This window comes from Fusarium redolens (assembly GCF_020744475.1).
Source record: "Fusarium redolens strain MPI-CAGE-AT-0023 chromosome Unknown BKA55scaffold_7, whole genome shotgun sequence".
Classification (NCBI taxonomy): domain Eukaryota; kingdom Fungi; phylum Ascomycota; class Sordariomycetes; order Hypocreales; family Nectriaceae; genus Fusarium; species Fusarium redolens.
Window position 1 is genome coordinate 2,152,605 of NW_025763670.1, and position 27,962 is coordinate 2,180,566.

The 27,962-nt window shown below is 47.6% G+C and overlaps 14 protein-coding genes across 14 annotated transcripts; 7 read left to right on the forward strand and 7 right to left on the reverse strand.

The window, feature by feature from the left end:
• Window positions 1-286: 286 nt before the first annotated feature.
• Window positions 287-2,019, forward strand: BKA55DRAFT_509822 (cytochrome P450; the record flags this gene model as incomplete). Its single annotated transcript, XM_046187548.1, has 3 exons — window positions 287-421; window positions 467-1,501; window positions 1,546-2,019. The coding sequence occupies 3 exons, from the start codon at window positions 287-289 to the stop codon at window positions 2,017-2,019; spliced, it is 1,644 nt and encodes a 547-aa protein (XP_046050460.1).
• A 921-nt stretch (window positions 2,020-2,940) lies between these two features.
• BKA55DRAFT_539052 (cytochrome P450) lies at window positions 2,941-4,639 on the forward strand (the record flags this gene model as incomplete). Its single annotated transcript, XM_046190090.1, has 2 exons — window positions 2,941-3,221; window positions 3,268-4,639. 2 exons carry the CDS (start codon window positions 2,941-2,943, stop codon window positions 4,637-4,639), a joined length of 1,653 nt encoding a protein of 550 aa, XP_046050461.1.
• Window positions 4,640-4,733: 94 nt separating this feature from the next.
• Window positions 4,734-6,163, reverse strand: BKA55DRAFT_643233 (membrane bound O-acyl transferase family-domain-containing protein; the record flags this gene model as incomplete). The annotated part of the gene is made up of 1 exon (XM_046197173.1): window positions 4,734-6,163. The coding sequence occupies exon 1, from the start codon at window positions 5,862-5,864 to the stop codon at window positions 4,734-4,736; it is 1,131 nt and encodes a 376-aa protein (XP_046050462.1). The 5' UTR covers window positions 5,865-6,163.
• Window positions 6,164-6,305: 142 nt separating this feature from the next.
• Window positions 6,306-7,293, reverse strand: BKA55DRAFT_643235 (uncharacterized protein; the record flags this gene model as incomplete). The annotated part of the gene is made up of 3 exons (XM_046197174.1): window positions 7,116-7,293; window positions 6,818-7,072; window positions 6,306-6,773 (listed from the first exon to the last, which is right to left on the reverse strand). The coding sequence occupies exons 1-3, from the start codon at window positions 7,146-7,148 to the stop codon at window positions 6,306-6,308; spliced, it is 756 nt and encodes a 251-aa protein (XP_046050463.1). The 5' UTR covers window positions 7,149-7,293.
• Window positions 7,294-7,468: 175 nt separating this feature from the next.
• On the forward strand, window positions 7,469-9,096 carry BKA55DRAFT_511264 (cytochrome P450; the record flags this gene model as incomplete). Its single annotated transcript, XM_046187688.1, has 3 exons — window positions 7,469-7,648; window positions 7,692-8,070; window positions 8,114-9,096. 3 exons carry the CDS (start codon window positions 7,469-7,471, stop codon window positions 9,094-9,096), a joined length of 1,542 nt encoding a protein of 513 aa, XP_046050464.1.
• A 315-nt stretch (window positions 9,097-9,411) lies between these two features.
• On the forward strand, window positions 9,412-12,638 carry BKA55DRAFT_675404 (cytochrome P450). Its single transcript, XM_046198068.1, has 5 exons — window positions 9,412-9,543; window positions 9,589-9,698; window positions 9,743-9,905; window positions 9,954-11,077; window positions 11,616-12,638. Exons 1-5 carry the CDS (start codon window positions 9,442-9,444, stop codon window positions 12,529-12,531), a joined length of 2,415 nt encoding a protein of 804 aa, XP_046050465.1. The 5' UTR covers window positions 9,412-9,441; the 3' UTR covers window positions 12,532-12,638.
• Window positions 12,639-12,841: 203 nt separating this feature from the next.
• On the reverse strand, window positions 12,842-14,031 carry BKA55DRAFT_509300 (uncharacterized protein; the record flags this gene model as incomplete). Its single annotated transcript, XM_046187517.1, has 3 exons — window positions 12,842-13,253; window positions 13,307-13,618; window positions 13,658-14,031. 3 exons carry the CDS (start codon window positions 14,029-14,031, stop codon window positions 12,842-12,844), a joined length of 1,098 nt encoding a protein of 365 aa, XP_046050466.1.
• Window positions 14,032-14,913: 882 nt separating this feature from the next.
• On the reverse strand, window positions 14,914-16,479 carry BKA55DRAFT_510385 (uncharacterized protein; the record flags this gene model as incomplete). The annotated part of the gene is made up of 2 exons (XM_046187593.1): window positions 14,914-15,933; window positions 15,997-16,479. 2 exons carry the CDS (start codon window positions 16,477-16,479, stop codon window positions 14,914-14,916), a joined length of 1,503 nt encoding a protein of 500 aa, XP_046050467.1.
• Window positions 16,480-17,715: 1,236 nt separating this feature from the next.
• BKA55DRAFT_567223 (uncharacterized protein) lies at window positions 17,716-18,982 on the forward strand. Its single transcript, XM_046192709.1, has one exon. It carries the CDS (start codon window positions 17,732-17,734, stop codon window positions 18,824-18,826), a length of 1,095 nt encoding a protein of 364 aa, XP_046050468.1. The 5' UTR covers window positions 17,716-17,731; the 3' UTR covers window positions 18,827-18,982.
• BKA55DRAFT_567224 (uncharacterized protein) lies at window positions 18,983-20,862 on the reverse strand. Its single transcript, XM_046192710.1, has one exon. The coding sequence runs from the start codon at window positions 20,660-20,662 to the stop codon at window positions 19,148-19,150; it is 1,515 nt and encodes a 504-aa protein (XP_046050469.1). The 5' UTR covers window positions 20,663-20,862; the 3' UTR covers window positions 18,983-19,147.
• Window positions 20,863-21,646: 784 nt separating this feature from the next.
• Window positions 21,647-22,334, forward strand: BKA55DRAFT_567226 (uncharacterized protein). Its single transcript, XM_046192711.1, has 2 exons — window positions 21,647-21,820; window positions 21,878-22,334. Exons 1-2 carry the CDS (start codon window positions 21,759-21,761, stop codon window positions 22,071-22,073), a joined length of 258 nt encoding a protein of 85 aa, XP_046050470.1. The 5' UTR covers window positions 21,647-21,758; the 3' UTR covers window positions 22,074-22,334.
• A 47-nt stretch (window positions 22,335-22,381) lies between these two features.
• On the forward strand, window positions 22,382-24,191 carry BKA55DRAFT_663538 (uncharacterized protein; the record flags this gene model as incomplete). Its single annotated transcript, XM_046197662.1, has 2 exons — window positions 22,382-22,765; window positions 22,905-24,191. Exons 1-2 carry the CDS (start codon window positions 22,511-22,513, stop codon window positions 24,189-24,191), a joined length of 1,542 nt encoding a protein of 513 aa, XP_046050471.1. The 5' UTR covers window positions 22,382-22,510.
• A 661-nt stretch (window positions 24,192-24,852) lies between these two features.
• Window positions 24,853-25,203, reverse strand: BKA55DRAFT_689724 (uncharacterized protein; the record flags this gene model as incomplete). Its single annotated transcript, XM_046199385.1, has 2 exons — window positions 24,853-25,025; window positions 25,080-25,203. The coding sequence occupies 2 exons, from the start codon at window positions 25,201-25,203 to the stop codon at window positions 24,853-24,855; spliced, it is 297 nt and encodes a 98-aa protein (XP_046050472.1).
• Window positions 25,204-25,822: 619 nt separating this feature from the next.
• On the reverse strand, window positions 25,823-27,783 carry BKA55DRAFT_356252 (uncharacterized protein). Its single transcript, XM_046185825.1, has 2 exons — window positions 27,308-27,783; window positions 25,823-27,244 (listed from the first exon to the last, which is right to left on the reverse strand). Exons 1-2 carry the CDS (start codon window positions 27,618-27,620, stop codon window positions 26,100-26,102), a joined length of 1,458 nt encoding a protein of 485 aa, XP_046050473.1. The 5' UTR covers window positions 27,621-27,783; the 3' UTR covers window positions 25,823-26,099.
• Window positions 27,784-27,962: the final 179 nt, after the last annotated feature.

The window sequence follows — 27,962 nt, forward strand, 5'->3', positions numbered from 1 at the left end:
ACCGATTATCATCTTAAATGATCACTCAAAGTCTCAAATGAGAACACTGTCACTCGAGAGAGCATAATTCCACTCGTATCATAGATAGTACAGCGAGTCTCGCGCGGTCTGCAGGTTTATTGCAGCAACTGCTAGGTGCATTGGCGCTGAAACTGGCGAAAATTAGTGCTTTCAGTGGCTTACAGGCTCTAAATTTAGTGCTAACCCACTGTAAACCGTGTACTTAACACTTCTCGTCCTTAATCCAACCTTCATCTCATTATCATCGCGACTCATTTCAGGCATCATGATATCACCTCTCTACGCCATCGGCGGACTGTTACTGGCATATATTGGCCTCAGTACAGTGCAGCTACTATACAACTATAGAAAAGCCAAAGCTATCGGTCTTCCCGTCCTCATCACGCCGATTGATCCATCCGTAAGCTCAGCGTCCCTCTCAAATGTACTCAGCTAATGCCTTTAGAATGTCCCATATTTGCTTTGCAGCAGCTTTTTGGAACCGTTGTTGAGAAAGATCTTACCATTCGGTCTTGGTAATTTTGTTGAGTACAACAGCCGAGACTGGAATTATGAACAGATTCATGATCTTCAAGAGCGAATTGGCGACACCTTCATCATCGTCAGTCCCAAGCAGATCCGCGTATTCACTGGCAATGCAAAGGCATCCGATGATCTTTGTCGCCGACGCAGAGACTTTGTCAAGGCTGTGGCTCTCTACAAACCACTTGAGATATTTGGTCGCAATGTCGTGACAACTGAAGGAGATGATTGGGTTCGGCATCGAAGGATTACAACGCCGCCCTTCAATGAGAGGAACAGCGCGCTTGTGTGGGATGAGTCCAAGAGGCAGGCTACAGATATGCTCAAGATGTGGGCATCGAACCCGAAAGGTGTCGTCAATCCTCAGAGCGACACCATGGTCCTTGCGCTCCATGTTCTCACGGCCGCTGGGTTTGGTAGAAGCTACACATTTGGCAGCGGTCTGGAGAGTGCTTTGGAGAACCACAGTCTCACATATCGTGATTCACTCAGTCTCATTCTCGGCAATCTCTTTACTGCTGTTTTCACAGCCACGCTCAATCTTCCCACGTGGATGCTACCCTCCAAGTTCAAACAGGTTCAAGATGCTGTGCTCAACTTCCGGCAGTACATGGCTGAGATGGTCGCTGAAGAGCGTGAGGCCATGGACGCCGGCGCTGAAGAGCAGGATAATCTCATGAGTATTCTTGTGCGAGCGTCAGAGAACCAGAACAAAGAGGGCAAAGGGACTCGTCATTTGACAGACTCTGAGATTTATGGCAATCTGTTCAGCTACAATCTCGCTGGCCACGAAACAACGTCCAACACTCTTGCTTATGCGACAATCCTCCTCGCAGCGAACCCTGAATGGCAGAAATGGGCAGCAGAAGAGGTTGACCAAGTCACAGCTGGAGTCGATTTAAAGGACCTTGACTACGAAACATATTATCCTCAATTGAAGCGCGTTCTCGCGATCATGGTACGTCAACCATCAGGCCAATTTATCACCACTAACATCGCCAGCACGAAACACTCCGATTATTCGGCGCAGCAAGGGCAGTCCCCAAAACAACAGTCGTAGACCAAACCCTCAAAGTCAACGGCACATCTTACACAATCCCCAAAAACACATTCGTCGGCGTCAACTTGGCAGGTCTACACACATCCTCCGCCTCATGGGGCGACAATGCCCTCCAATGGCTTCCCAGCCGCTGGATCACCGCCGACGAAAAGCTCGCTCCCATGCCCACGGGCGCTTTCCTCCCCTGGGCCGCGGGACCACGAGTCTGCCCCGGTAAGAAATTCTCACAGGTAGAATTCGTGGCCGTCATGGCGTGTCTCCTTAAGGAATACACCGTGGAGCCTGATGCAGAAGGTGACCTCAAGGAGGCGGCGTCGAGGGCCCTCATGGAAGAGGCGAAGCAGTCTAGTTTCAATTTCCTGCTCAAGGTGAAGCACCCTGAGAAGATCAGGCTGCGGTGTGTGCGCAGAGTCTAGTTTAGCGTAGAGGGCTGGTTAGATGGATCTGACAAATACCTTAGCGGGTATTGTTAGGTCGTATGTAGGGCTACAAGGCTCATGTGGAGGTTACATCAATGCTATACGTTCCAGAATGAATCCTTTCATTCAGGCAGAGTGCACTGACCTTTGTCTCCGCAAGGTCCCGGGTCTAAAACGGGATCCGCAAGCCACGATGATCCTTGGTGCTGGCCCGCTATCTCACTGCTACGTGTCAGGCAAAGCATCATTTTATCACAAACAGATTCAGAATCCTAAAAGATTGACCCACTACGTGAAAAAGTTGTCTTTGGTATCTACGTTAACAGCATAGCCTCCTCGTCATTGGAGGAGTTAGGTGAGATTCTAAATCGCTTTTCATCCCTTGTAGGAAACCTGCAGTCAGCAATTCTGCGGGCAAAATGCCGCTGCATCCGTTTCTGTCAACGTGATTTACAAGTCTTTAGGTAATCATCAACTTACACGCCCTACAGGGAGGATCACCAGTAAAGACATCGTGGGGGCATGGGATAAACAAAGATCGCGTAGATCTCTATCTAACCTGTCTTGCCTCTTGGGGCCTGTAGCATCCACATACAGCCACCCATTCGAAGCGCAGACCACTATCACAAGCATCACAAAGGCTGAGCAAAGCAAAAAAAGCCCCCAGAATCACTCACTAGTCGTTTCACCGATGATACCCTGCCTCAGGTAATGGTTGGCGTGTGGATAACGTCCACCGCACTGACTATCATGTAAAATCCCATATCCCAGTAATTATGAACCTGTTGGTCGGTAGCCTAGCCAGTAACGCTATTTATGGAGTTCAAAACCATTCCTTGCACGATGTAGATAATATCCCGGCCGTTTTTTTGACAGCGGATATCCACATGTGACAATTTCTTTTATCACATTGCGAGAATGCTTTCTCTGAGAATGCCATCAAGAGTTTTGAAGGATATGTTCGATTTCGATATGATGAAGGCTCCTTCTTTTGATGCTTCGGCGAGTACTGTTGCCCTGGTGGCGTTGTTGTTGTTGCTCTCGACGCATTGTATTACTACGATTCGATATTCGACACAGAGGTTTTGTGATCGACGGTACAAGGGAAAAGAGCCATCGACACTTCCATATGTGCTACCAGGGGTTGGTTCAGCACTCAGTCTGATCAGAAATCCCCATGGATTCTTCAATTCCATTGCGTAAGTTTGTATACCCCTATTAAACTTCTCAACTAACATCTCCCAGACAAAAAGTCGACAATGGAGAACCCATTCGCATGCGTCTAGGCAACGTCCACGCCTACCTCATCCACGGCACAAGAAATGTCCAACAAGTCTTTCGATGTTCCAAAGAACTCACATTCGAAGAGTTTGCTCTGCGAGTCGCTCAAAAAGTCAAACGTCTCCCCGCAAAAGACGCTGCATTAGTAGCAAAGGATATATCAGGATCGTCACGATTACCGTTAGCCGAGACTCGTGAGGAAGATCGTATATGGAGAAAGTTCCATGAGATTTACGAGTCCCACCTTATTGGGACCAATGCCGTATCTGCTCTTACAGAGTTGTTTATTGACACTATGATCGATGAGCTTAGTACTATTGGCGTTCAAGGACCCATTGAGATTGGTATTGACGAGTTTATGAAGCATCATATGTTTCGAGCTTCTACCATTGCTCTCGCTGGTCGAAAGGTCTTTGACATTGATCCCAATTTTGCAGATGTCTTTTGGGACTACGACGAGGATTTCATGTCTTTACTCTATGGCATTCCCAAGTTTCTTTGTCGAAAAGGCTCCAACGCCAGAGACAAGTGCTTGGAGACCGTCAAAGGCTACCTTGATCAAGGTTGGCAAAATCTTGATTGGAGATCTTGTCACGAACAAAACACTGATTGGGAGCCAAACTTTGGATCCAAGCTTGTTCGTGAAAGAGAGGTTGCCATGGAGAAATATGGCATTGGTCTTGATGGAAGAGCTTCTTTTCAAATGGGTCTCATCTGGAGTATCAACTCGAATGCTATTCCGATGACATCTTGGATCATCATTGAGATTCTTCGCCGACCAGAGATTTTCAAAAGGATACAGGAGGAAGTTGCTACGGTCATCAACAAGGACACCAAGCAAGTCAACATCGTGGCACTCAAGAAGTTGCCACTACTCAACTCAGTTTACTTCGAGTGTCTTCGTCTAAGATCCTCAGTCTTTGTGGTCCGCAAACTACGTAATTCGATCGAGCTAGATGGCTACACACTCAAGGAAGGCAATCTCGTCCTCGCACCATCATACCTTGCACACAACGCCCCAGAAGTATGGTCATCATCCGCATACCCCCCAGAAGAATTCTGGCCAGAGCGTTTCATAAAGAAAGGCAACTCTGGAATCTTAGCAGGGAATTATTTCCCCTACGGAGGCGGGGCAGCGATGTGTCCGGGGCGAAATTACGCCAAACAGGAGATTCTGTCAGCGGTTGTTTTGTTCTTTGCACACTTTGATATTGAGCCATTAAGGTTTGTGGATCGCGATGGTAAGCCTTCGGATAGAGGGCCTGAAGTTGGAAATGAAGCGAGGGGTGTTGCAAGGGTTGACAGAGATTTACTTGTGAGATTACGGCGCGTTTAGGATACCAACAGTCAATTGCTAGGATCGATCTCCGGTGACGATGAGTAACTGAATTTCTCCATTTTGCGCTTCCAATGTGAAAGTGCTGTCGAAACTACTGTATGAACTGCTTAATGACCGAGAAGGAGACCAATTGGTCTTCAGGTTTGACAACTCTTGCAGCAGGATAGGCCCACGACGGTGTCATCAAATACATATAACACATAACCCAAAAGTACCCAAACCGTCTTGACCAATTCCCCCGCACGCCTCGAAAAACATGCTGAACTACATCCTCACACATAATCACCAGCGCAGTAGTAACAAAATATGTGACAACATTACTCTCCTTTGCAGATATCCCAAGCGCTCTATCAGCAGGGAAATGCAAAGCCCCAGAAATAAAGAAGCATACGATAAGCTTGCAGTAACGAGCAACAAGACCCCTTGGCATGTGAAGAATCCCATGGACAAGGAACTCTGAAAGGGAGGTGAGGTGACGTCGTAGCGTCTGATGCCAGAAATTACCCCAGAAGCGCCTTATGCTGTAAGCCTCGGAGAGACGCCCCCAGATTGGGGGTAGCATTTCGACCGGGTACAAGTTTAGGCTGAGGTACATGAGCGAAACGGTACTGTTGATAAGATGAATGACGCAGAAGGTGTTGAGCCAGAAGCCAAATGTGGCGAAGAAACGAAAGATTGCCTCTTCGGATCTGACTTGTCCGATGCGTGTCAGAAAGTGCTCATTCTGAGGAGATATCATGTTGGGATCTGGGGGTGGTTGAGCGGCAAAGACATCGAGAATGAGATAGCTGATGATGGCATTCTTTACATGTCTTCTAAGTTCCTGGCTGCGGGACGGTACGAGAGAGGGTGTCTGGCTAGACCAGGGAGGGATCTGGGATATCTGTTTACTGGTACCAACACCACGCATGTTCCAAAGATGGCTGACCCCAAAGGACGCACGCTTCGTGAAGGATGGCGATGTACCCTCGAAAGACAACCTGCTCAGGCATAAATCATCAGACGTCTTCAAGCACTGAATCCACATTCCTGTAGACAGCAGCGCCACATGGAGACGACTAGGCAATGCATCGAGAATGGCCCGGTTGAAGAACCAAGTAAGCAAAGCGACAATCGCTGCAATGACCGGTCGAACAAGGTTTGCGGTGGCAGTGAAACCGAGAGCCCAGGCAGTGAGTCCCTGAGACGCCAATGCAAGGCAGAATGCAAGGAAAGCGGTCATGTTGGTGAGTGAGGCAGGAAAGTTACAACCTCGATTAGCATGAGCGTGGGGATATTTACAATACAGTCGAAACCGGCCCGTAGAGTAACATTGCCATTCCGTGCCGCGCGCGTGCAAAACTCAATTAACCCTGTGAAGTCTCGGTCAGCGATGGTCCGAAGAAACAGGGCACATTCAGGCTTCACCGCACAGAATTCTCGCACGGAAAATACTGTTTCATCTCAAATGGAGTTTTACTTAAATCTCACTTGACTCCTACAATGGATCAAGTACCTGAAGGATCGCCCACATGCCGGTATAATCCCTGCAATCGCGATTAGCGGCTCCGTCTGACGTGAGATTAAACAGCAAGGGGTGCGTTTATGGAGACAATGGATGTGTAACCGGCAATGGGAAGCACGTACGTGGCGCAGTTTCTTTTTTCTATTCAACCAACTCAACTCAAGTTTCAGACGCAAACTTTGACCACGCGAAGGATCCAGCGTAATACAGACCAACAAACAAACACAGCCAGACCAATGATCCAAGACCCATAGCAACTCGCTTAACATTTCTAAGAAAAGCCGCTTCGTTGACACGTGGAAATGGCTCGCCCTCTGGAACAGGCCTGTCCAAAAATCGCGCCAGGGGTTCCCATCCCATACTCGGTTGGTACTCGAGCAACTGACCAGCCGGGACAATATCGTGAACCCATTGGTTATGCTTATGGTACAATTCCTCCGAAGGGACCTCGTCGAGGCCGAATTTCTCAGAGTAGTATTTTGACCAGGCTACGATAAGGTCGCTGGAGTGAATCACACCAGGGATCCAGTAGCCTAAGATTCGGTACCACTTTGAGCGGAGATCAATACCTAGGCCGTAGTAAGACGCGAGCCAGACCTGGGGGTTTTTGCGGACCGAGAGGATGACCTGTAAATGTGAGTAAGCTTCAATGAAGCGTGAATGATTCGTACCTTGGCGTTAGGGTAGATTGTCAACATGTCATCAACAAGAGCGCTAGCAGGCGGTTCAAAGACAGCTTCAAAGCCATCATACAGCTTCTTCAACGCCTTGAGTCTCTCATTGCGGTCTTGAATAGCTAGAACTCTTGCGCTTTCTTTGACACGAGAAATTGGCGCAGGAGGATCTCCGAGGTGAAAACAAGGAGTCACACCCAGAATCTCAAGACCTTTCTTGAGGCTTGTAGTAGACGTGCGCGGAAGACCGGCCTGAGACGTCAGTAATTGACAAAGACGGCAAGGAGAAACGTACGACAATGATCTTTACATCTGAGTTTGCTGACATTGTGATGGTGGGCCGAATGTTCCTTGTAGAGCATGAGCCTGGAAGAGTATCTATAGATGTTTTCGCTGACGGTAAATGTCACAGCGTATGGCAGAAGCTTACTATGGAGTAGGAGGCATAATTAGACGCCCCATGGCGGAGCAAGGGATGCGGTTGTGGCGTGGCCGTTTGTTTTCAGGGTGAAGCTAACGGTGGCTAAATTTAAACTAAACTAGTGATGTTTCGGCTAGGGCTGATGGTGAGGTACGTATTCATCTCAGTGTTGAGAGCCTCTTTCTGGACTTGGAATTGTCGTGAAGACATTATCAGCATCAATCACGATGGCGGTTTATCTGTTTGTGTCCGTCTTTCTAGCGGTTCTTTATCTGGTTCAGCATAGACGTTCCCCAAAGCTACCCTCGAGCCTTCCAAGACTAAAGCGTGATTCATATCTACCTTTCAAATTACAGTGGGCGTACCTCACAGATTGTCGGCAACTTTTCCTCGAGGCGTATCAAGCAGTATGTGTCTCCCTGACATAATGAGCCAAACTAACAAACCCAGTTCACCAAACATGGAAAGACTTGCGTATTACCTAGTATGGGCTTCAAAGATGAAATCCATCTAGCGCATCATCATACTCAATGGGCCGCTTCACAACCAGATGCTGTACTCAGTCCAATTGAAGGGTTTCGAGAAATTGACAAGGGAGATTGGAATTCTGGACATGCCAGTTATATCCAAGATCCGTGGCAGAGTATCGTCATTAAAAAGGAGATGGGCCGCTTTCTTGAGATACTCGCTGCAGCGGTTGATGATGAGCTTCAGTGTGCTATTCCTGAGTATATCAAACCTGGGGCAGGTGATGAAGTGGATGTTTATGAGTCGATGAAGTGGATCGTGGCCCAAGTCTCGAGTCGGTTTACTGTCGGCCTTCCTCTCTGTGAGTCTCCCAGCGCTTGCTTTGACGTTATCTAATTTTTGAGGCCGCGATAAGGGGTATTTGAAAGATTCACTGGCGTTTGCAGACTTGTTCATATTGAACTCTGGGTTGTTGATCTACACTCCATCACTTCTCAAGCCTTTGATTGGGTTTCTTGTTACTTTACCAACACGATACAGACGATGGAGGATTCAAAAGCATATTCAGCCTCTTTACGAGGAGAGAACAAAAAACCTTTTGCATCCTGAGCTCTATGAAAAGAGTGACGAGCCGACAGACAATCTGCATATGATGATGCGATATGCCATTAGCAAGCATGGTAACCAAGTTTCGCCGTCCCAGATCTCTGATAGACTGTGTCTGGCAAATTTGGCATCGTTTCATCAGACTGCGGTTGCGATCAGTAACGTCTTGATAAACATTGCAGCTTCTGATGCTGAGTTCAACACTATTTCTGTTATTCGAAAAGAGATGGCTGATGTGCTTGCGGAGAGCGGCGGTGCCTTTGACAAAGCATCGGTTTCCAAGATGATACAAACAGATAGCATTCTGAGAGAATCGATGCGAACACATGGTTTTGGAAATAGAGCTATGATTCGCAAAGTAGTTGCACCAGGTGGTCTCAAGACTCCAGATGGCCATACTCTACCCAACGGCTCGACCATGTCAATCCTCTCATATCCTGTTCATCAAGATCCTGATATCTACGAACACCCTGAGAAGTTCTATCCTCTCAGATTCTCGAACATCAGGACAGGTCCCGATGGCAAAGACGCTAACCCAACGCTGTCATTTGTGTCTACTTCGCCAACTTATCTTCCCTTTGGCCATGGAAAGCATGCTTGTCCAGGGCGGTTCCTGGTGGACTTTGAGATGAAGATGATCTTATATCATGTTCTCAGCCAGTTTGATATTGAGCTGCTTCCTGAGCATAATGGTGTTCGGCCGGAGGGCCAGTGGGTTACAGAAGCTGTTATGCCGCCTGTTGGTGTCAAGCTGCGATTTAAGAAGAGAGAATCCACATAGCATACCATAGAACGTGACTTAGAAATACCAAGATGCGAATTTGACCTCGACCATTGTGTAATTTAGTGCAGCGTCCACGGGAGACACTATGAAGCGTCCGTAAGCCAATCACGCCGTGGCAGTGCACGAAACAAGGCCCCTGCGCATAGCTCAAGTGGGTAACTCTGCACATAAAATACTCAGCTCAGTGAGATTTCCCTCCTCATCCACATCACCCTCACCATGGCACGAATTGCTGTTTTTCTTTCATATTACCGGCCTTGGGCCCTTTGTGCGATCGCTTTTGCGATCTACGGTCAACTAATCCACGATAAGAATTATTCTATTCGTCATGCTCCATTTTATATGGGGAAGTATTTGTTGGCTTTCTTGAGCGTCTGGGCGATTTACTTGGTCTTTTTGTATCATCGATTCTTTAGTCCCTTGAGGCATCTACCGCAGCCAAAGGTATGCACCGGAAGATACAAACGAGAATATGACTGACTGTGGCAGGGCACGAGCTTTATCAATGGGCATTGGGCAGAGTCAGTCAGTCAGCCCGCTGGATTGCCATTCAGACATTGGTCAAGGACGATTGAAAACAATGGGTTGATCAGATACAAGTGAGTGAGTAATTCTTCGAGCAGGAATGAAGCTAATCATCAAGGCATTTGTTCAACCAAGAGAGACTCGTGGTCACCAATCCTGAAGGTCTCAAAGAGGTCCTCGGCCAAAACAGCTATGATTATGTCAAGCCTCATCTCCTCCGCGCAATGGTCGGCAAAATTCTGGGCTATGGGCTGTTGCTATCAGAGGGAGATGTCCACAAGGTATGTTGATTATCCATTCACTGGCAGAATCAAAACTAAGGGCCTAAGATGCAAAGGAAGAACTTGATGCCAGCATTCAGCTTCCGTCACATCAAGGAACTATATCCCGTATTCTGGAGCAAAGCACAGGAGCTAGTCCATGGCATTGAAAAGGAACTCAAAGAGGAGTCTACCTCAGAGATCGACATTGTTGACTGGGCAAGCCGAGCCTCTCTGGACATCATTGGCTCTGCAGGAATGGGCCATGAATTCAAGTCTCTCGCAGATCCCAGCATCGAAGATACCATGAAGATGTATGGATCAATGGTGAAGCAGAGCCGCGGTGCCAAGCTCTTGACGGTTCTTCAACTGGTACTCCCCTCCATCATCACAGACTATCTACCATTTCAGCGAAATATGGGTGTTTTGGCAGCGTCGAGAGCTGCGAGAGAGACATCTCAGCGACTCATCAACGCAAAGAAAGTTCAGATGGCTGCCAAGGAGAAGTTATCCCCAGATATAATTTCTACGGCACTTGGGTCTGGTCATTTCACGGATGAAGGGCTCGTTGATACGATGATGACATTTTTGGCTGCTGGGCACGAGACCAGTGCTGCAGCGCTCACTTGGACAATTTTCCTGTTGGCAAAGAACCATGATGTTCAGGATCGCCTTCGAGAGGAGATCCGGCAGAATGTTGATGGTCTTACTGACGATGTTGACGCTAAGAAGCTCGATGGGCTCTCTTATCTCCATGCAGTCTGCCAAGAATCACTAAGGCTCTACGCACCAATCCCCTTCACCGTCCGCGATGCTCTCAAGGACACTCAAATCCTCGGAACATTCGTCCCCAGAGGCACAATGGTTATTCTCTGTCCATGGGCTATCAACAGAGCCCACGAACTCTGGGGTCCTGATGCAGATGACTTCAACCCTGAGCGATGGATGGCACCAGGACAAGCCAACTCGGGCGGCTCAAAGAACAACTACGCATTCCTGACATTTCTGCACGGTCCTCGAGGCTGCATTGGCCAGAAGTTCTCTCTGGCTGAACTCATGGCTCTTACATGCGCATTGGTAGGGAGATACAGGTTTGACATAGACAAGGACTACGAGGTACGGGATATCACGGATGGGATTGTGGCTAAGCCGAGTAAGGGACTGAAAGTCTCTGTGGAGGAAGTCCACGGTTGGTGAGCATGGATCACATAGCAAAGTACAATTATCGCATCCTCAGGGAGCAAGAACACTTCTGGCCATAAGCCAAGATGCTAAAAAAAACTAGTCTAAAGGTCCATTGAATCTAAATTAAACTTGCCTGATTTATACTAAATTGACCTATATCTTTTTGTCATTTAGGATAGAAGTCAGAAGTTTTCTAGCCTCCCCCAGCGCATTTATCCTGCACAGCCAAGACTGCATGACGAGAAATGTCTCATAAGCCGGCATTTCTTTTACGTGGTCATAGCAAGGATGCTGTCCCCATACTTATTCCCACACCGTAAGATCTAACGTCGCACCCTATCCCTGTCAGGTCAGATAACAGGCTCAATGCTTGTATCTAAGCGGAAAAACACGACTCGGTGTTGGGCCAGCAAATGACTCGAAAAATAGCAGAAACTCTGAGGGACTTGTTGGTCCCGGGGACTGTTGCAGATCCGTCTCCGCATTACCTTTCATTCTGGCTGACTGGGGATTGAGTTTTCGCTCTTGGTTTTCGCTCTTCTTCAGGCCTTCAGCTTTCTCGTATTCTTCACTCTTCATCCAAGCAATCATGTCGATAGCAGACGGTTCCTACGCTCGAGGCGATCTTCTGAACGGTTGTAAGGACCTCATTCCAGGCCTTCAGAATGCCTACGGTTATGTTCCCAGTCTAGCGGCTGGTATCGTCTTTTGTCTTATCTTTGCCGCTACGGGGATTTATCACATCGTTCGATCGTTCCAGAAGCGAAAAGCCACTTCGTACCTACTAGCCATTTCTTCGTATATCGAACTTATCGGCTGGATTGGTCGAACGTGGTCGTCGAAATGCGCATACAACAAGATTGCTTTTCTCCTTCAGATCACTACCCTCGTCGTCGCCCCCATCTTCGTCGCTGCCGCCATCTACGTCACGCTGGGCTACCTCATCAAAGCGGTCGGTCCTCAATATTCTGTCATCAGACCTAAGCTTTACCTTTGGATCTTCCTCGTCGTTGATGTCTTGGCTCTTCTGATTCAGGCCGGCGGCGGCGGTCTGGCTTCGGGAGCAGCCAACAAAGGCAAAGATACCAAGCCAGGCGCCAACCTTATGGTCGCTGGTATCATCTTCCAACTCGTCAGCATGACTGGCTTTTGCATTCTCTTTGCCATATTTGTCTTGAGAACCCGAGGCCTAGAGCTCGTCAAGGGCCAACGCTTCGTCATCTACGCCACCATCATATCCGTCGTATTTGTCTACATCCGATGCATCTACCGAACGGTCGAACTCCTCGAAGGTTGGGATGGAAAGCTGATGAAAACAGAGGGATACTTTATTGGTCTTGATGGTGTTTGTATTGCAGTCGCTATTCTTATCTTTTGTATCTTTGACCCAGCTGTGCTACTCGATCACGAGAAGGAGCCTGAGCTTTCTTTCAACGAGCTTAACACTGTTTCCACAAAGTGATACTTTCATGGAGTTGGGATTACAGATTGGTGTAGTCATATGACAAATGGCTAACAACAAGGCACAGTGCATCTTGTTGCTGCAATATTTAGTTAATAATAAATGGATCTTGTTTATCGCCTGATATAAGTTCTTCAGTACTTTTGTATCGTCCCATATTCCATTTCAAGCTCATCAATAGCATGCAATCACGTAATTTCAGGTGAGGATACTGGTAGGTATTGTCAGAATTCTGGCGGCTAATCGTATTATCAAAGTGAAGAGACCACCGAGTTCTAGTTCTATTCCACATAATTGCTACTTTTGAGCCTCAACCAAGCCCATAGCCTTTCATCCACTCCTTCAGATCAATACCATTATCTTCTACCTCGTTATCTATATCAAGGGATGGCTCATTGTTGTTCTGACCATGACCCGCTTGATCGTCTTTCCAAATAGATGTATCGATGAACTCTTTGAAGGGCGAATTGAATGAAATGTCGAATTGATTCGTCGTCGAATGTCCCCGGTGTTGAGGCTGAGTAGCACCGAGGTTCTGCTGTCCAACCGAGCTTGCCGGTGCGCTAGGATTCTCCGCAGATGTCATGTCAGGTTGAGGCGAGTCATAGAGCGTTTGTGGGTTAGAACTATATGGTGGCTGCTGATAAAATGGAGTTTGAGTATAATTGTTAGGCGTTGGCCCGGCGTAAAAATGTTGCAGTCGTTGCAGATCTTGGCTTTGGCTATGGCAGTAAGTAAACGTTGACATATAAAACTATTGGGCGGGAACTCTTACTGATTGTTCTGGAGGAACTGTAGATGAGAAGACTGTGGTAGTGCTTGCCAAGGATTCACGAGGTGCTGCTGAGCTTGAGTTCCGTTATGAGGGGGCTGTAGACGAGGAGCCTGTGGTGGTTTTGGCCAGGGCTTCGCGGGGTACTGTTGCAGAGTTTGAGTTCCGTTCTCCTGGGAGGCATCACTACTCATGCTGTTGTGAGTCGCGTATATGTTGTCCAGTACAAGAATTTGATCGCCGGCATCCAGCGTTTTGGTTCGAGCCTTTGCAGTAAGGTAAGGAACCGCGACCTCCACCAAATGTGTCCTTGGCCTTTCCAGATCAGGGTATAAGAAATGCTACAGCTTATACCATGCTGCCTCGGTTCCTCGACCTATGGTGGCGTTCATGTATAGTTGCAGCTCTGAGTTAAATAAGACGCCAGACTCTCCCGGCCGAGTTGTGACGCATTTTGACGAATCATGGCGGCTAGGAAGCTTACCGCCTACATCATTGCCACCTGAATAGAAGTAGAAATCATCACGGCAATTCGGACAAGTCCACGTTGCGAAGCCATTGAGGGCCAAGTGCTTCGATCTGATATGTTCCCAGAGGCATGCCATCCCTCTCATAGCTTTGTCGGTGCATAAGTAGAACTGGATGCTATTGTATTTGTGAAATGGGCATTCCAGGAAGCTAGGGGGGTTCGCAGCGTGAGGAAACCTGGGCCCGTTCGTAGGCTCCATGGGAGTGTCGGATCGACCGGTTGAGGCGGCGTAATAATCTTGTAGCGTGTATTCTGATGCAATGTTTGAATGTGATGAAACCTGAAAGTGGTGATTGATGATGATTACGACTATGAAAAAGAGGAAATGCTGAAAGAGAAAGCATACGGGTTGCTCGGGTACCAAAAGTCCAAGGGTAGGACAGTTCTTTTCCGAGCGTGAGTTATGACGAAGGATTGGCAGAAAGGGAAAGCGGGAGACTGTTCACGAGCTTCAGGGGAAGGAACTGAACGTCCGAAACCTTGGGGGTGACGCAAGGCATGGCCGGTCTAGCCTAAATTTACATATTTAATTGTAAAATCTACAAAATATCTACAATTTATAGCTAATTTTAATCAAGTTTAAGGTGTTGATAACAGGAACTACCTTAGTAAAACGTCTTGTTTTCTCTTCCACCTACAGCTAAGTTCTGTGTGATGATTATAAACTCTCGGCCACAACGATGTCTGCCAATGCACGAGGTCGGCTTCACATATCAGGTCAAGGGGGCTTCAAGTCGTACGCAGTGGCTGAGAGCACGAGCTGAGGCGGGCGAGAAGCGTTAGCCCTTGTACAAACTATGAACATGAACCACAGAATGAACAAGGTGCCCAGGCAACCCTTCATGCAATGCTCTTACAAAGCTCCGCGGCTTGACAAGACTTGGAAATACTCCACTGAAAAGGCTCGTCTGAAACATATGCATCAGATTGGGAGCAGCAACAGGCACTCGATACTTGCTCGACTCTATCGGTAAAAAACGTCAATGTGTTGCATTCATTGGAGGTAATCGGTCGACTTAAGCTCGGCTCATGAGAATGCCATGACTGCGTATGGGCAGAGGCAAAGACTAATTGCCATTTTTTAACTATCAGCTTGGAGTGTCTCAATACCCGAGTCCTGCCTCATCCTTCCAGTTATTTCTCTCATTATCGCCTCCCTCTCCTCTCGATAATGATCCCTCGGTTGTTTGGGGAATGCAGACATATAACGTATCAAATCTCTGGCGTCCCTCGTATCAGGCTCGTAGACCTCTCTATTCTCAAAACCAACATCATCCAAAGTGAGTTCCTTGAGACCATGACTGAAGTGCGGTTTCATTTCCTTCGATATCAAATGATCATAAGGAGCGACGTCGTGGACATCATGCGGAAGCTCGGTCCATTCTGCCAGTTCCCCCTCCTCTTCATACGATACTCGCTTATCAATGAACTCACGGAACAAGTCTGAGTGAACCCCATTTGTTATCTCTCCGTAAATCTCCTCAGTCAGTTCCGGCTCAAGACGCAAGAAGTCACGTGGCTCGTCGCATGCGACCAATGCTTGAGCTACAAGCTGCTTCAGTTCAGGCATTAGGCGGAAGAGCTCCATATAGGTCGTTGGATTTGCTTGCTGCGGGTACCAGATGATGCGCGGCAGATCATCTTTAGAGACTGGCTGATTGTAATCGAACCAGGTGAGGTCATCATTCATGATGAATCGCGCATGGACAAACTTTCGGAGCACGGCTAGCTCTGGCTGTTCGTAGCACCATCGGGCGAAAAGAGTGTCATGGTAAATACCACGTACGATACACTGCATCTCGCCGTTTATAGTCCGTTCCCTTCGCAGTCGGGCGTATCGGTCGATATTCCCAGTGAAAGCAGCCATGAGAATGAGGATGTCTTTGTCAACCGAGGGTAAATGTCGTGGCAGTGGAGCATAGAGGAGACTCAGAGTGTCGCTAGGGATAGCTCTCTCTTCCAAGCGCTTTACATCAGCCCCAAGGCACCAGTCCTCAGTGATATCAAATGGCGGAGGGAAGATTTCGTAACAGAGTGGCTGTCTCTTGTTCAGTGTCGACCGCACGCAGGTGTCACCATTGAGACAGGCTCCGCTTTGGGGCTTGTCAAACAAACAGAGATTGTAATCGTCCATTACCCGGTAGAGGATGGGCGCATTCATCACCAGTTCGTAGATAGCCTTTGAGGCAGGTAAGTTGTCTCGAGCCTCCTCCGCAATGGATACATCAGGGAGAACATCCAGTTCCTTGAAGAGCTCGACATAACCCCCAACCGCACAAGCACGCCCAACCTGGTAACGCATCAAAGTTGTAGGATGGTCTTTCAAGAGTTGTCGCAGAGCGTCTTGATTGGGAACGTCGGGGTACCAGAAGCAATAAGGGATGTCTTCTGGCTTCTCCATCTCTGGCACTCGGCCACTCATAATATCCCGGGCGTTGAAAGCTCTCTCGATGGATTGGTGTAACGATTTGCCCCGGACTCCGAGAGCGAACCCATCATGATGCCGAATTCCGGCTACCAGACATTTATATGCCAACTCATGAAGAAAGTTCTGGGGGACTGACTGTCCACGTATGGCTGCTCGGAGTTCGTCTAGGTCCAAGGGGCGGATGCCATCTCGCAGGTTCTCAAGGTCATCGATCAGCATGATGGGACAATGCGGCAGAAGAGACATGTGATGGCCAAGGATAAAAATGTTTTTCTTGTTGGTTTCGATACTTTCTATAGGCGGTAGATAACGGCAGAACCACTCTATAATATGTCCAGACATCTTTTACAGAATAGCACAAGCAAAGCATGTAGCCTCAAATAACTATCACCTATCTCTTCAAGATCTGCGAAGGGCAATACAGCATGATCAAAACAATGAATTAGGCGAATGCGAATCGCGTGAGAGCATAGACCACAATACTCCTCCAAGAAAACAGACTCGCTTTTCCATTTCTTCCAGACATTCTTTGGTACATAAGGTGCCATTGAACCATGCGGCCGATGCATGGTTGGCCTTGTGTAAAAATGAGGCCCACTGGATGCGTCATTAAGGCCAGACACTAGATTGGGACCAAGTCTTTCAGGCAACCATCAGGTTTGAGAAATTATCCCATACTCCACGAATGTGCTTTAGGTTTGAACGTGACGTGTTCCGACATCTTTGTTCTGTGTATTGGAAGCTGGAAGCACGGAGGCTCCAAAATCGTGTAGATCTCTTTGGACCGTCGAATTCATGCGCCAAAAGGCCTCAATTTATGCCCTACTCATGTGATCGCTCGAGTCCAGATTCGGAACGACTGCATGACATCCTCTGATGTACAGCAACCCTCGGGAGATAGAGAAAGACACCGTTTCAACCTGACATTTTGCGTAGCTCAGCATAGCAGAAAGCAGTAATTACACTGTCAGTACAAGATAAGCAAAAGTGGGCTGTGTTAACCAGCTATGAGATGTGACACCAGTTTCACAATTGCGATGCGCAATATGCTCATGCAGTCATGATATCCCATCAGACCGCTGTCATTTCAATGAAAAGCACTTGCGTCGCAAAGCCCGCAAGAATTTGGGTCTGATTTCCGGGCGAACCATGTCATTTCAACCTCTTTCGGACATCTGATCGATTATCGAAAAGTTTCCATGTTACCTCTTCCGCCGTTGCGTAGACAGCCAAGGATGGCCTAGATTAACCAATGCTCATTGGCTTGTGAGATCCAGGCTGCATGCTTAGCTGCCTTGGCTTGCATTACTCCCTGCCTGAGAGTCAATCTTATTGGCGGCTTTATGCATGCACACACCTGTGTTGCGGACTAACTTGTGGCACGAGAATCCGGCTGAAAAGCTACTGAGCACATATAAGGCTCAGTGTATATCCGAACATACCATGAGTAACTTATCTAAACACACTATCAATGCTATTCAAAATGTCTTCTTGCGGCTTTAGTCTCTTCTACATCCTATTTCAGCACCTTAAGTCTTGCTTTCGAAGAAACAAGGTTGAAGCGATTGGTGGACCAAATTGTTGCCAACACCATGACTTCCAGCAACCCTATCGACGTTCCACCCACACAGGAGAAACCAAGCGTGCCAGTGCTGGCCAATGTGATCCCTGGCTTCACAATAGCCCTAATGCACCTCTACATTGGTGTGCCGCACCCTTGTCTCCAAGACATGACATGGAGTCTCAATGCCGGTCACCGAATGATACAGAAGATGAAAAACACGTTGGAGACTTCTCATCATCGGAACACAAACTGATTTCCACTGATGATTTCCAGTCTCAGAGGCTTGAGGTTAAGACGCACGCACTTGCAGTATTCAAGGATTGGAAAGAAAGGATGGAGTATATCACACCGCCAGAGAATGGACTGCTCCCTCAACAACGCCTCAAACCATCGCTTGGGCAGACATATGATGAATACGACATCAGTGACGATGATTTGGCTGTGATATCACGTCCCACTCGCTACTTCAGAGCACCATTTCATCTTGCCTGTCCTTTTTATGTCTATGATCCTGAAAAGTGCCACCAATGCCTGCTCACGAGCGATTTACGAAGTACTGCGGATGTGATTGAACATCTATTCAAATTTCATTCTCGTCCATGCTGCTGCTTAAACTGTTACGAGACATTCGACACGCAGATTCGTCGCGACGATCATGTTTTGAAGGAGAAATGCCAAGAGCGTACTCCGGGTCCATTGTTTGGGCTGTCCGAGAGCCAGAAATCGATGTTACTGGAGACGGACACTCACTGCAATAGCGAAAAGACACGCTGGCTTTGTATTTGGTCTATCGTGTTTCCAGACTCAAGGGAGCCCGTCTCCCCGTATCTGGGCCAGGGCTCCGGATTAGCCGTCTCCATGATGCGCGATTTCTGGGACCTGTATGGCTCTAAATGCATCCTGAACTCTTTGAAGCATCAGAGAATACCACGATACGAACACCAGAGTCTTATGGGTAACTTGTATGAGTTGGTTTTGGAGGACCTATTAATAAGTGCTTGACGAATTCAATTACGCAGGGATGTCACCTGTATGACTGAGCCTTGATGCTTGGCTCTTGTAGTAAAGGCATGGACTTTCTTTGTATCACACAAACCACAAATGTACTAAGTAGCATTGTTAATTTATAGTTAAAGGTTATCCTATTTCAATGAGACACACCAAGCAAACACATACAGCTTTGTTATCAAAAATCATAACATATTTCACGATTTTCCCTGCTACACTGACAAAAATATATGTATGTGCCTTGCACAACATATATATACTTCCTGTTGACATAAAGAAAAGAAGGGACACAGAAAGGAAGTCATCTAAAAATGACTACCGGGTGCCGTTACAGTTGCCAGTGAACCCATTCGGAGGATAGTAGCCTTCCCATTCCATATACTGCTGATATACAGGATTAGCCATTTCGGGAGGTGCTTGGGTTTCGCTGGGAGGGAAATATGAAGGCAGACCACGGTATGTCCCTTGCGACATTTGTAGTTGTCGTGAAAGCGAATTTGAGAGATCCACGGTGCCATTGCTTGGTTGTTCTGGCATTTGTTGTTGTGATTGATGCTGTGAAGGACCAGCAGAGGGAAAGCCTGGTGATGTAAGTTCTGATGAATTAAAGGTTGATCTGCAAAACTCTTCAAATTCCGCATCTTGGAGCATCGAATTTCGCTTTCTCTGCTGATCTTTGACTGCCTGTTGGACTTCAGAGTCTGCTTGGAACTGAACAGGATATAGTCCGTTTACGATCTGATCAGACATGGGCCGGTGGTACTCCGTTGAGATACCAAACCCCGAAAGCACTTGGAGGATCACCATCTGGCCGGCCTCGCGAGTAAAGATTGTCTGGACGTATGGAGAGGCCGGGACGGTTCGAAACTTTGTCGAAGTCAGAGGTGGAAAACACACCATCCACATTGCGTACCACTTGGCTACAAGACCCTTCGCCCTATCACGCTTGTCCTTGAGATCTTCGAACTCCTCAGGAAGCAGCATGCCGGTCTCCTCAATCGTCTTTGGTTGGCATGTTTTGCTAGCACAATGGAGTTTGAAGTTGCCCTCAGCGCGGGGGCCATGAAACTCCTGACGACATGTCGCATCGTAGATTTTGATGAGGTTGCTGTCTGTGCAAGCCCCCTTCTCATTTCCGTTCTTGCGAGCTGCCTCGGCGCCACGAGGTGTGCACAGCTTGACCTCTTGTAGTAGGTGGCACCGTTCGATGTGCTGGAAGACATCACTTAATCGACGTAAGCGAAAGTTGCCGCACTCATGATATTGTACCGGGTCTGTGATGTGAAAGGGACATCCGAAGATCTTGGGGAGCTGGACTTCGTCGCGAGGAGGATATCGGTGGCCATCTGGCGGTGGTTCTCCGTCCCCCCCTTTGCCCCCACTGCCTTTGCCTCCGCCGCCAGACCCAGGATGTCGAGCATCTTGACGAGTACTCTTCCCTTTGTGATTCCTTTCTTCGGGCTTCCTCGAGTTGATTTTGTGGCCCTGCGCTCCATGGGCTTTGTAATGGTCATCATTTGAAGGAATAGATTGGTATTTGAACCTGTGTAGCAGTTGGTCCAGGGCCTCATAGAACGCAGGTTCCAAAATAATTGGCTTGATTTGGTGACCCCATGGGTAGTTGAGATCGTTGCAAGCTGCTGCCGAAATACCATCTCCAACTTTGATATCGCTACTATCAACCGTTGCGGATGACCCATTTGTGGCTGCGGCCTTTTGCCATCTGTGGCGGGAAACTTTCTGCTTCAAACGACGCCATGGCTCATTGGAAAGGATTCCGTGTGAGGTCAATGATGCCAGGGATCGCTCGGGGGATGGTTTGAGGAACATGATTAAAGTGAGGATATGCTCAGAAGAAAGACAAAGATCCTGGAAAAATATGCTGTGTTCTTGTGAAACTGAGACCAAGAAACAATTTCTGTGGACTCAGAGAACACCAGTGTTTCCAACTACCGGCTTGGAAAAGAGTGTCCAAGAGAGAGGCTTTGAACAGTCCTTTTAATCAAGGCAGTATTCTGCCTTCCGCAATCGCGTAGGCCCTGGAGGCTCTGTTGTCGTGTCCATGATAACCAGGCTCTCTACACACACGCGCAATTGCCCAGACCGGCTTACACAGCCGCGGAAGAAATACAGCCTCGTTTAGTAGGCATATTTTGCTATGGATATTCGACCAAAGCCGCTACAGGCAATTGCCATCGAGGCGTTTACATTTAAACACAGGCATAGCATTGTGATATGCCCGTTATTGTTCGCGCCGATAACTTTACAATTGAGACTCGGAGCAACAATGAACATATTAGATTATCGCAATAGTCTTGTCTTCGGTGAGCCATGTCTCACGCAGGTGCGTCGTCTTTTACACACATGCGTAAGGACTACACATATGCGGAAGGATTACACACATGTGGAAGGGCGAGTTCATCTTTGTTGTCTCATTATCTGCCGCTGTTCCAAGACATAATTCTTTTCACGAACCATTCCATCGCAGAGGCCTCCTCTCCACAGAGACTTGTCTTTTCTACGCAAATGTGGAAGCTTGGGCGGCAGCATATCCCTGTTCGATGATCTTATTCGATGCAGTGTTCCACTATTGCTGTTGTACGACACACCAACAGCTCTCATTCGCCGCCACTTACTGTGTCTTTTCCAGTTGCCAAGCTCTGATTATTCGCATTTGTGGTTCGCCATAGCCATACTGAGAGTTCATTAGTTCGTCGGGTTTTGCTGGCTGTGCTGTTCGTCGGTACTTGATGAATTGCTAAACTCGATTCCGCGGTTGTGAAATATTGCCAAGCCATGCCATCCGCGGTTGCGGAGATGGCGATTTGGAGAGAAAGTAATGGTTATATAAAATTTGATGCGCTTACCGGCCCAAAACATGCCGTTTCGTTAGCAATCTGTCACAAACCCTAATACCTGGATCAACATGCCATCCAAGATCGTAACTTCAACAAGCTATGGAGCTACTTGCTCCTTAGCTTCAACAAGGTATGTCTCAAATATCCATTGTACAAGCCCTGCTCTCTGACTGAAGTGCACCCAAAGTGTATCGAACCAACTAAATGCAAAGGAAGAATCCAATGATCGAATCCAAATTTGGCTGTTGGACCCAGGGCTCGACCTCCAAGGCAGGCTGCTGACAGGAGCGTCACCATGGCACAGCCCCAGAGCCCAACACCAAACGCGGAGGAATAATTCAAGTCAAAACCTGAGGCGGATTTTTGAGGTGATGAATTATTGAAGGCGATTAAAAAATGCGGGATTGTTTTGTGATTTTAAGGCATGGCATCTTGTCATAAGCGACTAGAGAGTCCTAAGGAGAATCCCAAAGACACATCAATGATTTAATAGGCTTCATATTGATATTGCAATGATCTCTAAGATACCATGGCCCGAAAACGGCATGTTGGTCTCACTCATATTTCTCGGCTGTCTGCACGTTGCATGCGGTTCTGCACCCCTCCGTATTCGTAGTACAATGTACGTGTATAGTGGAGCATCCGCCGGTTGCCTTTGGCCGCCTATCCTGTGTGTTTTTAACAGCCTCCCCTTCTCCCAGACGGAGCATCACAACTTAACCAAGTCTATGGCATCACAATCTATCCGACACAACATCGATCCTTTCTACAGCGCGGATACCCGACTGTGACAGTTCAAGAGACTACATGGGATCGCAGAATGAAAATTGGTCGGAAATGCTACGCTTTCGAGCCTAGGGGGGCCTCAGGTCGCTCAGATGACTCTTCTCACATTGATCATGCTTTGGCTTGCACACCGAAGGATGGGGAATCGACTGACTGCAAAGCTCCGAGGCCTTTTATATTGGATAACAAACCGGACGGTCAGCAGTCCCAACAGCCCTACGGGTTATCGGGTTGCCCCGCTACTACATCTCAAGCCCAGCACGAACATGCCTTCAATGCCCAGGAAGGTGTTTCATCGATTCAATGTAAGATGCATTGCCGCTTTTCCAACAGCTCAAGGAAGCTAACTATTCACTGTATATCGCAATGAGCCCTCAATTCCGGACATGGCAGAACTCCGCAGTAGCCAGCATCTGGTCTCTGGGCAGCTTTCTTATAGAGTATCACGGAAAGAAACATCAGATGTTATGCCGTCTCATGAAATGGAAACCCTTGGAGAAACAAAACTTTCATCCCCCGATGAGAATGCTTTGGAGGTGCTGGGAGATGCAGAAACGAATCCAATCTTACTCCCAGAGAGTGCGTGCTGGGACCAGATTTCCGGGGCGAAATCGCAGAAGGAATTACTTCGTTCAGGTGATAAAACAACGGTAAAGTCTTCGAAGAGGCCTGCCGAGGAAAACAAGGTCTTCCAGAAGAGGAGTCGTACTGATGTGCCAAACGATACGAAGAAAAGGCTCGAGACATTTGCTTGTCCTTACTACAGAAAAGACCCGGAGCGGTACTTTGATTGCATTAACCTTAGGTTGATTCGAATATCAGATGTTAAGCAACACTTGAAGAGGCGGCATACGTGGAGTTATTCGTGTTCCAGATGCTTTAGGGGATTTTCGTTGCAGAAAACATATGAGGAGCATGTCCTGCAGCGGGACTGTCCAATCAAGGACTGTATAAACAATGACAGCGTTTCTCCGGCTGCACAAAAAACACTCAAGGACCGTGTTGATAGGAGTTCGTCTCCTGAACTCCAATGGCATGAAATATGCAGGGTTTTATTTGGAAAAGTCGGTGACGCACTGAACCCACACCACGACGGTGTTTTCAAGGAGATAACAGGGATTATGCGTGGTATATGGAGAGACGAGGAGCATAACATCATCGCTAGTTTGAGGGATACGCAAAATGTTCCTTGCGCTGATCAGCTGCGCCCCTTACTGTCCGAAATCCTTACCAGAGTTGAAGATTGTTTCGAACAGAAAGAGCAGAAAGCCCCAAAAGAGAATTTGAAAGAACCAACCGATATAATTCAAGATACCCATAAGGGGGCTCTGCAAGGAGGAAAGACAGGGCATGCTTGCGAGCCTCCTTCGGGGGCTAGCAGTAACATGCTTAACACTGGGCCGATCGAAGTTGTAGAGCCTGTCGGTCTACCAACGCAAGAATGGCATTTCTCAGAAGACTTCGACACTTCCAACACTTCAAATTACACCTTCAACTGTCTTATGCCTCCTCAGTATCAGAGCCAGCAGTTTGAGTACTCTTATATTGATCTCTCAACCAGCTTGCTGCATTCGAATATTGGGATGGATTGGCATCTGATGGGCCCAAATAACGATATATCAATGGAAAATTTCATGTCCTCTCAGAGCTCTATGGAGAGCTGTTTATCTCCAGAGGATTACATCTGTTCAGGTCAGATGCCGAAGGACTTCTGACAAGAAGATTAAACCACTTCTCAAACATGCTCAATGGCTTTTTGAAGCTACATGAAACGGCGGAATAAAACAGGAAGAGAACAGCCACATTATTTGAGAGACTGAGAATGCTTAGAGAGAGCAAATATCCGGGGGTAGCTGAGTGGAAAGGACAACAAAGCTGTCTGTTGAGAGTGGAGTGAAACATCTCGCACAAGGTCTGGTCTGAGCGACGAGGAATACTCAGATCTCCAATCAAGGGAATGCGTCGGGGTTGGATACAAGTTTGTGAGATTTCAAGTTTGGCTAGGGGTCTTACTTCCTGTGGAGATAATCGCAGAACAGCCAATACATTCAACAGATATGGCAGAGCACGGTAGTGGGAGCAAGGCGAAACACTCAAGAGGACACTATATTCACATCTCTTTGTCTGACGATAATATATAACACTTGGTCAAATTGGAAGTTCAGAAGCTGAGGATAAATCATCCTGGACTCACCCAACTGTAAACAAAAAACATGATTGACAATAATTATATTATATGGCACGCCTCCGGCGCGACGGGATATTTGATCAACACGTTCCCCAGCCCGGGCTCAAAGGTATAGCCCAGCACTAAAACCATACTCCTTTACAAAAGACAGATAGAGCAACCCCTCTTCAACAGTAGGAGTTTATAATTTATAATGCCGTCCACCACAACCCTATTTCTTCCATCCTCTGCGAAGGCGTTACCTCAGCCTTTGGCTTTGTGCTCCTTGTGCTTTGGAACATCTGACTATTCTGTATCGAAGAATTCGTGTACATGTGATATTCTCGACTGGGAGCGTAGTAATATGTGTAATAATAAGCCGCTGGGCCAGTATTAGTGTTTGTCAATTGAAGTTGAGGTTGAATTGCAGACGTACCAGCTGTCGCGACAATGGCGACAGTGGGGAATGCGCGAGCCGCTTGGGCTGTCAATTTTGGAGCAGCGGGTTGGTGGGGGAAATCGAAGCGGGGAAGCGCTGAGCCGAATGAGTTGGTCGTCATGATTATTGTGATGTTCAATAACAAAATATGTTCAGTGGTGATTTGAATTGTGTTCAATCGAGTCAATTGGTTTGATGAATGCTGTTTACAACGTGCGGTCCAATTCTCTTTTATCCTCAATTGACCCGGCTGCTCCCGAAAATCTGGTCCTGTGCTGAGGTCATGTCGTTCATGACAGTGAAACTCGAATGGTGGTGCATGGTCTGATCGTTGAAAGCTGCTGACTTCCATACGCTGGGTACGGGGAAACCCCAGAAGTTCCAACTCACATGATTGAAAAGTCATCTCACATTTTGGCTGACTGTCGTCATTCTGCTCTGAGGTAGACCCCTGTCTGGGCATGGATTAGTGGCATGATGGTTTGACCATGTTCGGAATGTTCTCATGATCTGATTGGAGCGCAACCTCATCCAACCTTTGTCGTTCTGGCTGCTCAGGTTAATGGTGTTTTAGTCGAAAAGGCATCTATCATGTGCTTCTATTGCCTTGAGAAACACAGTCGGTGAACTGTACAGAAGCAATGCAAATAGAGCTTCCTAAGCATCATTACAAGCGACGTCTAACTAACTTTCTTCTAACTTTTAGATGCCATCTAACTCAATGCAACCGAAACACAACAACAATGTTGTTGCTAAAATGAACCACGATTGTCGCTCAAATTTTATATCTCATGATAAATTTGCAATAACTCCCTTAACGCTTCAATTATTCATCCCTGTATCATCATTAAAACCCAAGACCTCAATTGTGTTTGCAACGCCAGCGTCTTTTTTTGTTTGACCGCTCCACTTTTCGCTTCTAAACGCAGAAACCAAGATAAAGACGAAAATGAAACCAGAGGAAGAACAACATTAAAAACGATATATACCTGTATCGGCGAGACTCAAGGATCTTAGTCATTGAGCGCCGTGGTATTTGCTCTGAGTCCAATCATTGTTGGGAAATGTCGGGTTTTGTGTTGATACAGATATGAGCGACTGCATAAAATTAGGATCGAATCGCGCTGGCCTCCTAATCGTCCGCAAATCAGTCGGTGCGGGATTCGGGATGTGGCCTGTGGCGTAATCCATATTTCCAATATTATCTGCCATATCCCAGTGGCCGTTAAGTAAGTCGATAAATCTAGCATCGCCCAAATAAATGTCAGGAGCTGGCGTAAAGTCCGGCATTTGGGGAGCGAAAACTTCTGGTGGATGATGGAAAGTCTCAATGACAGGGCCGGGGAATGGCTGGTGTCGGATAATGGTATGTGGCTGTGTATCATCACCAGTTTCTGCCTCGTTGTACTGGGTTGGGATAGATGTTCCAGGGAATAAAGTTGTCCATATCTTCTCCCACTTCCTATAATTTCCAGACGTCGCAGTGACTTCCTCCTTGAGCTTTTCAAACTCTACCGGTAGTAAAACCCCTGTCTGTGCAATGCTTTGTTTCCGGCAGCCTGTGTGGCGATCCCATCTGACATCGGCGCCACGGCCACGGAACTCGTCCCGGCATGTCGGACAGTAGAAAACGATCTTATCGGGGTCCTTTGTTTTCTCCAGGTAAGTGGAATTGCCATCCATGGATTGGGCGGTTTCCTGTACATCCATCGTAACTTGTTTCAATACATGGCATCTGCGGATGTGCTGTGTAACATAGCTGATGGCGGTTATGCGGAGCCCTTTGCATTTACAATACCGAGCTGGATGGTTCTTGTAAAATGGGCATACGAAGCTTTTGCGGTCCGGGGAACTCTTAGGCAAAGGAAAACGCGGTCCGTCGCGGCCAGGATCACCTTCATCGTCCTCATCATCACCATCTGTGTCACTCTGGGCCCTGTCGTCGGGATGTCTGTTCTCCTTGCGCGGCTTTTTGCTGGTGCTACCAGACTTGCCAGGGCTTCCCGGTGGCCGTTTCTGGCTAGAGGGTCCCCCCATAGCAGCCATGTGTTGATCCCCTGTAGAGATGCCTAGCTTCTGAGGGGCAAGATCAGACGTCAGGAACGGGCCGATGCGCAAGGCTGGGCCCAAATCCCCCAGATGGCCACTGTGCGCATTGAGAACTAATTGCCTTTATGTCAATAACAGGTTCAACACAGCTGAAATTGCTTGGGGAACCTACGTACCATTTTGTTGAATGTGCAGCCTCGCTCGGGCCAGGATGTTAGCTACAGGGTAGCCTGAGTTGAACAGCAGGATCAGGGCGTTGTAGGTCTTATCCTGGCCAATTGATTCGCCATTATCGTCTCCTTTGGTTGATGTGGTATTGCGTGTTTGCTTTGTTTTCGCGGTCACTTTGACATCAGGTTTACTTCGTTTGCGTCTGTAGAAATGCAAGAGGCGTTTGGTGAAACGTTTGTGTAAGCCAGAGGTGAACGATCTGTCGCTGTCGTTGTTGGACGGCCTCCAACGGTGGGGCACTGGAAGTGCGGAAAGCATCTTGCCGCTACTGCTCAGATTTCAAGGCTTCTTTAACAAGGCGCCGGTGTCGTTCATCCCCTTGAGCCCTATGAGTATGGAGATTGCAATTGCCACTTATTTAGAGTGTGGGATTAACAAAGGTCAATTGTGTTTCATGGATTGGGTTGGTCGTATATCGTATAGTTATTAGTTTTGTTCTAACGCGGACTATCTGCCTTATCCACCACTGTGTAGGCGTTTATACTGCATGAACAGAGCCTTGACAGGCAGACACGCGCAGAGCCGCATCACAATGGTGTGAGTGGTGTCAAAAACAACAGACATCTTTTATTCAGCCAGATCCTTATGATGTATGTACGC